We start from the raw sequence: 5,942 nt of genomic DNA, 5'->3' as shown, positions 1-5,942 counted from the left end.
CTGTGCCAGGGGACTTGCAATGACCCCAGCGAGTTCCTTAATTACTTGATTAATCTATTCAGCTCCGATGCGTTGGCAGTTAGCACCCTTTGGAGCAGGTGTTGGGCATGTGTGTAGGTGCCCTAAGGTGCCACCCTGTCTTGCCTTCTGCCTGATTTCAGACTAGCATAGCTAACTACCTCTTGCTATTAATGCTGTGTATATTCTGCACTTGTCTGCATACGTCAGTGTCTTCTGCAAAGCTTCACTGATAGACACTACTGAATAGTTTGTATTACTTTTTCTATTTAGAATAACATAGCCCCAGCCTCTTTGTCCATCAGGATACCTCAGAGTACTGGGAATTTGCTCTCTTTCACGAGAGTGAAAGATTTTGTTGTGAGGTGGATTAACATTTGGTTTATTTCACAGGAGAAGAGAGCTGGAAAGAAAGACTAAAATGAAAGGAAAGTTATTGCTTTGCATATTAAGTGAAGGAGGAAGAGCTTTCAGGGAAACTTCGTAGCAAGAAAGAGAGCATGAGGACAAGAGAGAGAGAGAAGGATCTGCCAAGACAGAATGTGAAAAACGGAGTGCAGAGAAGAGATGTAGGCAGGGGAAGAAGCAGGTGTGCACAGCCTTCAAGCAGATTTTATTGCCAAGTTAAGAGGAAGGCAATGAAGGACTTCATAGGAGCAGCATAAACCAGCAGGTGGGTTGGCCCCCACCCCATGGAGCATTTAACTATTGTAGAATGGCAAATTCCCACACTCTGATCGACCATATGTTGCTGCATGTTCTTGTAGTAAAGCTTCTTTCCTTCTCTATAAGGAGCTCTTTCTCTTTTTTGATTGGGGTAATCTCTTGCTATTTGAAAAAAAATAACCTTTCTAAATTTCCTTAATATACTTACAGGGCAGTCTCTGGCTATGGCTATGGTAACTTTGAACCATCTCAAAAAGGGAAAGGAGAGCTGCCCCTCTACAGTGCACATCAGCAGTTACAGATTAACTGTTACCTCTGCATGCTCTCACAGCAACGCAAATGAGCTAAAATTGCTGCCAACTGAACCCTGAAAAGAAACAAGACTAACGTCACAATAGTTTTGCTACACCTGTATGGTTAAAGGACCACAGGGACGTTATAGTTACCTCATACAGGACGCAAGAATTAAAATTAGACAAGGTAATTTAAACCCTAAAGAATCTTTTCAAGTCCCTAGGAGAGCTCCTTGACAGTCTTTTTACTGCAATCCCAACTGTGAGGCATGAATAATTTATCCAGTAGTCTGCCACTAATTACCAAAACCAACAAAGAAAGCCAAGGTAAAAAAAAAATGTAAGTGCAAAAGTGGAAAAATTATACTAACCTCAAGCCTCTTTTCAAGAGACTCTATTCTGTCTTTTTTGCTGGCCAGGTTTGCTCGGGTGTATCGGTTCTGTCCAGGTAGGTATAACACCTGGCTGTAACATTCTTCCCACACCTGGTTATAAGCTTCACTAGAGAGCTCTCCATGCCCCATTCCTTGCTTTACCACCTCCATCTCTTGGGCCAATAGGTCTTGAGCCTGTTGGGAATGATGAGATAAATTACAACAATAAGATACAGCATGAGGCAACTTCTCATTACCTCCATCGTGCAATTAAGAGAGGTCATTGCTGTCTCATTACAAAAACCTTCTTGTTAGTATAACCTAACTAAGAAGTTTAACACAGATGCTATGCATTTTAAATTAATCCCAGGAAAGGGGCTACTCCTACTGAAGTTAGCCCCTCATTTCAAGCAGCTTGACCAGTCCTGATATTCCACTCTGCTGTCCTTCGCAAAAGCAGTGAAACATCTCAATCTGACTGCAAGAGATGAAAGCAATTTTGTTCAAGAGGGAGAAGGGCAGGTAGTCTAGCAGCTGCTCTATAGGACAGAAATAACCTCTCTATTTCCTTTTGCTTCTCAACTTCAGAAGAGCTTGGGAAAATCCATGCAGGGAAGACTATGCTGTTCATAGCTAAAAAATACATTTTGACAGAGGACGACACAACCAAATGGGGACACAACTAATACCGATCATGCAGGACAGTGTCTGCCTATGTCTCCAAAGAGATCTTTGATATTGCAGAAGCCTGCTCTGTTATACTGGCATAACTCTATGGATCAAACTGGTATAATGGAGAGGTCAGTCCCGGTCTCAGGACCATACCTGGTATACATGCTAGTAATACACCCAATAAAAAGCAAAGACAATCTGCAACACACAACGCCATAGCTCCCATTTCCACTGTGTGCGTTACTGTAAAAAGCAAACGCTGAGTTTCCATATTCAAAGGATTCTCAACCAGGGTACCCAGAAATTTCAAACAGAAATGTACAGTTATGGCCTTTCTGAGTTCTTTGCAACAGAAAACCTGCTCTATTATTTTTCTGTAGTCAAAAAAGTGAAAGCTAAGAGCTGTTATTTCCCAAGGGGTGCTTTGAGTCTTTCCAATGGTGCCTCGAGTCTAAAAAGGCTGAGAACCGCCGAAGTAGATACACCACTGAATGTCAGCTAATCCTTATAGTAGCAAGAAGCCTGGAATCATCCACTCAGAGAAATACAAGGACTGAGTAATTAATCAGGCATGCATCTAGATGAGACAGAATAATAAGAGTCAAAACATTTTTATTATAGTTAAACCCTAAAAAGCATTCCCCACCCCCCACGGGAGCCTGAATTTTCACCTCTTGATGGCCTGGTTAGATTATTTTGTTATGAAATCCATGTAGTTTTCAGAGCTTTATAAGCTCCATTATTTTAGATGGCCCTTTGTATAAAGGGAGAAAATGTGGCATCTTCTAAAGAGGGCTGAGAAAAAAAATCAGAAAAGCTATCAGGGTTTTAATGAAGACTAGCTTATATGGTGATGTTCAGTCTGTCAAAAATCCACATGAAAGTACAGATGGCTGTATGGGGGTACTGCTCAATGGACAGGAGAGCAAAGAGGAGAGAGTGAAAAACAAGTTTTGTCTGACAATTAATGAAAAAAAAAATTCCAGTGACTACTCAGCAAGTTTCCAGACAGGGAGAACTACTGGAATGTGGAATAGTCTCCAAGGGAAGTGACAGAAGCCCTGATTCTTGGTACGCTTAAAAATAGACTGGACAAAGCACTAAAACATGCACCTCAGGGAACAATCTGACATTGGCAAGGTGGTGAACTACATGATCTAACTGCATTTTCCATCTCTAGCTTCTACTGCTACGAAATTTTCAAACATAATTTTTCATTCACTAACACATTGGAAGTACATTCTGTTCAGCATTGCTAGTCTTAGATTCTTGAAATCACAACTGAGATATGATCACAAATCTGTTTTTTGTTTTTTACATCTTTAATGTTCCCAACGAACCAGATATCTGGGTTGGGCAGTCTAATAACCTGTACAGAAATCTATCTAGAACCTAAGCATGCATGACCCTTTTATATAAAACACACTCAGTAGAACATGATTTTGTCCTTTTCATCCATTTTGATGCCAAAGTAACATTAGTAAAAGATTACTGGCAAATGCACAGGGGAAAACCTCTCAAAGAACAAACTCCACTGATTTACTTCTGAACTTTGTTATCTGTTATTTGGCTATAAAGGAAAACATCTGTAATTACTTAATGCATCAATATCCTGAACAAAAGGCCTTGGTACATGACCCAAAGACAGTTGCTTGATTTGGAGGATAGAAGCAAGTCAAGATGGAGCTCCCAGCCGGAGTGCTGTGCTGTTCCAGTAGCAACCAAGTCTGTTTATATAGCAACCCTTATGTCCAGCCAGCTTTGCTTCAAGCTCAGTTGTTGTAAATGAAGATCCAGTTAAATGCAGAGCAGCAGAATTGGCAGTGGCATAAATCAAATACCGTGGCCTTAGAGCTGAGCATTGCTAAAAGAGGTTTATAAAGTTGACAGTGACTAGGTGGAGAAGGGTGTTGGAAAGGTGTACTCATTATTTTCCATATAATACTACAGCATTTTTCAGCTGACTGTCTCAAGGTCCTTTCCAACATTTACCAAACAAACTAACCACCCTGGGGATACAGACAGTGGCTCCAGGAAAGCTGTGTGGGCTGAAGGAGTTAGGTCGTAACTTCTAACCCTAGCTGTATTCTGGCTCTGCCACTGACTCAATGGCTCTACAAGACTTGGAAAACTCACTTAATCTTTTTGGTCTCTCTTTCCCAGTGTGGGAAAACTAGAGAATACACATGGACCTCCCATACCGGAATCCTGTAAAGGTTAGTCAGTGCCTGGGCAGCTTTGAATGAAAAAAATCAAGTGCTAACTATCACACTTCTTGGATTGTTTCCACCTCAGCAGCGAGCACAAGAAAATTATGGTAGTTCTCTAGTAATGAACAGTAACAATACTTAGCAGGCAGAGCATAGGAAGTAAAAAAAGATCACACCCTATATAAGGCTACAGGGTTATTTAGTTTAACATAACAAGCAGTTTTACTGTGGCAACAGTAGTAAGAAGTTTTGTGCCAAGTGATTAGGACTAGTGTTTTAAATTTTATCCAAAGAAACCCAAACCTTCCAGAACACAATTCCTCCCTTCAGCAGGCAGAGGCACTGGCTTAGGAATAATTCAGGGGGAGACTGGGCCTCTGAATTACGAACGACACTTCTCGCAGAACCTCCAGTCTTTGAAAGTCTCCCAATACAGGTTCACCTCAGCCACTGCCTGTTTTCCCTGGAACATGACAGGATCTAGTGTCCATATGTTGGTAGCAGTATGCCATACACTTCTTACCTTCTTGAGGTCATCTTTGGAAAACTTATCATAAGGACTTTGTTCCAGATAAGTCATATGCTCTGTGCTGCTGGCTCCAAATCCTGGGCCTTTCCCCTTCTTAACCCCAGGCTGCTCTCCATATGGGTGATGCAGAAGATCAAAATGAAGCATGGTAATCATCTCTTTCTTTATCAGTTCTTCACTCTTCTGCAGGTCTGTCAGAGGAGGTTCTACATTCAAGGGTCTCAGGATCGTTTCATTAACCTACCCAGAAATAAAACATGTTTAGAAACAAACACTCCCATTCGCCAAACTGTACCTATACCATTCAAACATTCCCAATGGAACTAGGAACTAAGCTGTATGCAACAGATGCTCAAAACGCTTCAAACCAGATTTTACCTAGTCCAGATTTTGTATTCTAGATGGCCACACGATAACAAAATGAGCATACTAACAAAACATCATTATTCTATTCTGACCTTGTTTAGTTCTGTTATACCTCCCAATGAAGTGGAAAGGACTATTTTGGTATCTCCTTTAAAGCACAGGGGAGCAATAAAAGGGAATTTGGATTTACACAAACTGCGACGAAACTTCTTGTACTTACTTCTGAAGGCCTCGGCAAATTCTTCTGAACAGCTTTGTGCATGCGCTTCAGCTCCTTTACACGTTCTGCATCTCTAATAGCCTAGACAGATATTTCACGTTAGTCCAGTCACTGCAATAAAGTCAGGTATTTCCCAGTAATGCATGAGAAGAACAGCAGTAGGCTCTACTGCAGGAGAATTTATGGGAATAAAGAACACAGCAAAAAACTAAAAGAACAAGAGAGTGCAAGGGCCAACTGACCAGTCATTTCTACCCACTGTGTAAGACGGTCCTAATTTAATACATGATCCAAAGCCTAGTAAAATTCATGGAAAAAGTCTCTCATTCACTTTGCTGGGCTATGGATCCCATGGGCTTGTTCTCTCCATAGTTTCATAGTTTCAAGGGTTGGAAGGGACCTGAGCAGAACATCTAGTCTAACCCCCTGCCATGGCAGAAAGAGCACTGGGGTCAAATGACCCCAGTAAGGTGGTCATCCAACCTCCTCTTAAAAACCCCCAGGGTGGGAGCCTGCACCACCTCACTTGGAAGCTGGTTCCAGACCCTAGCCGCCCTGACCGTGAAGTAGCGCCTCCTGATGTCCAACTTAAAC

General features: G+C 41.7%; 1 protein-coding gene across 1 annotated transcript in view; it reads right to left on the bottom strand.

The window, feature by feature from the left end:
- The window catches only part of CDC5L (cell division cycle 5 like), a 51,989-nt gene that overhangs the window by 25,003 nt on the left and 21,044 nt on the right, over window positions 1–5,942 (bottom strand). Inside the window, exons 12-14 of the mRNA XM_019520965.1 lie at window positions 5,349–5,429; window positions 4,757–5,002; window positions 1,349–1,546 (exon numbers count right to left, since the gene is read on the bottom strand). Coding sequence (XP_019376510.1) covers window positions 1,349–1,546; window positions 4,757–5,002; window positions 5,349–5,429 — 525 coding nt within the window. The remainder of the gene's footprint in view (window positions 1–1,348; window positions 1,547–4,756; window positions 5,003–5,348; window positions 5,430–5,942) is intronic.

Source organism: Gavialis gangeticus, unplaced genomic scaffold, assembly GCF_001723915.1.
Source record: "Gavialis gangeticus isolate Ggan-Ray unplaced genomic scaffold, GavGan_comp1, whole genome shotgun sequence".
Classification (NCBI taxonomy): Eukaryota; Metazoa; Chordata; order Crocodylia; family Gavialidae; genus Gavialis; species Gavialis gangeticus.
Note: the sequence above shows the minus strand (reverse complement) of the source record. Positions and strands in the feature narration are given on the sequence as shown.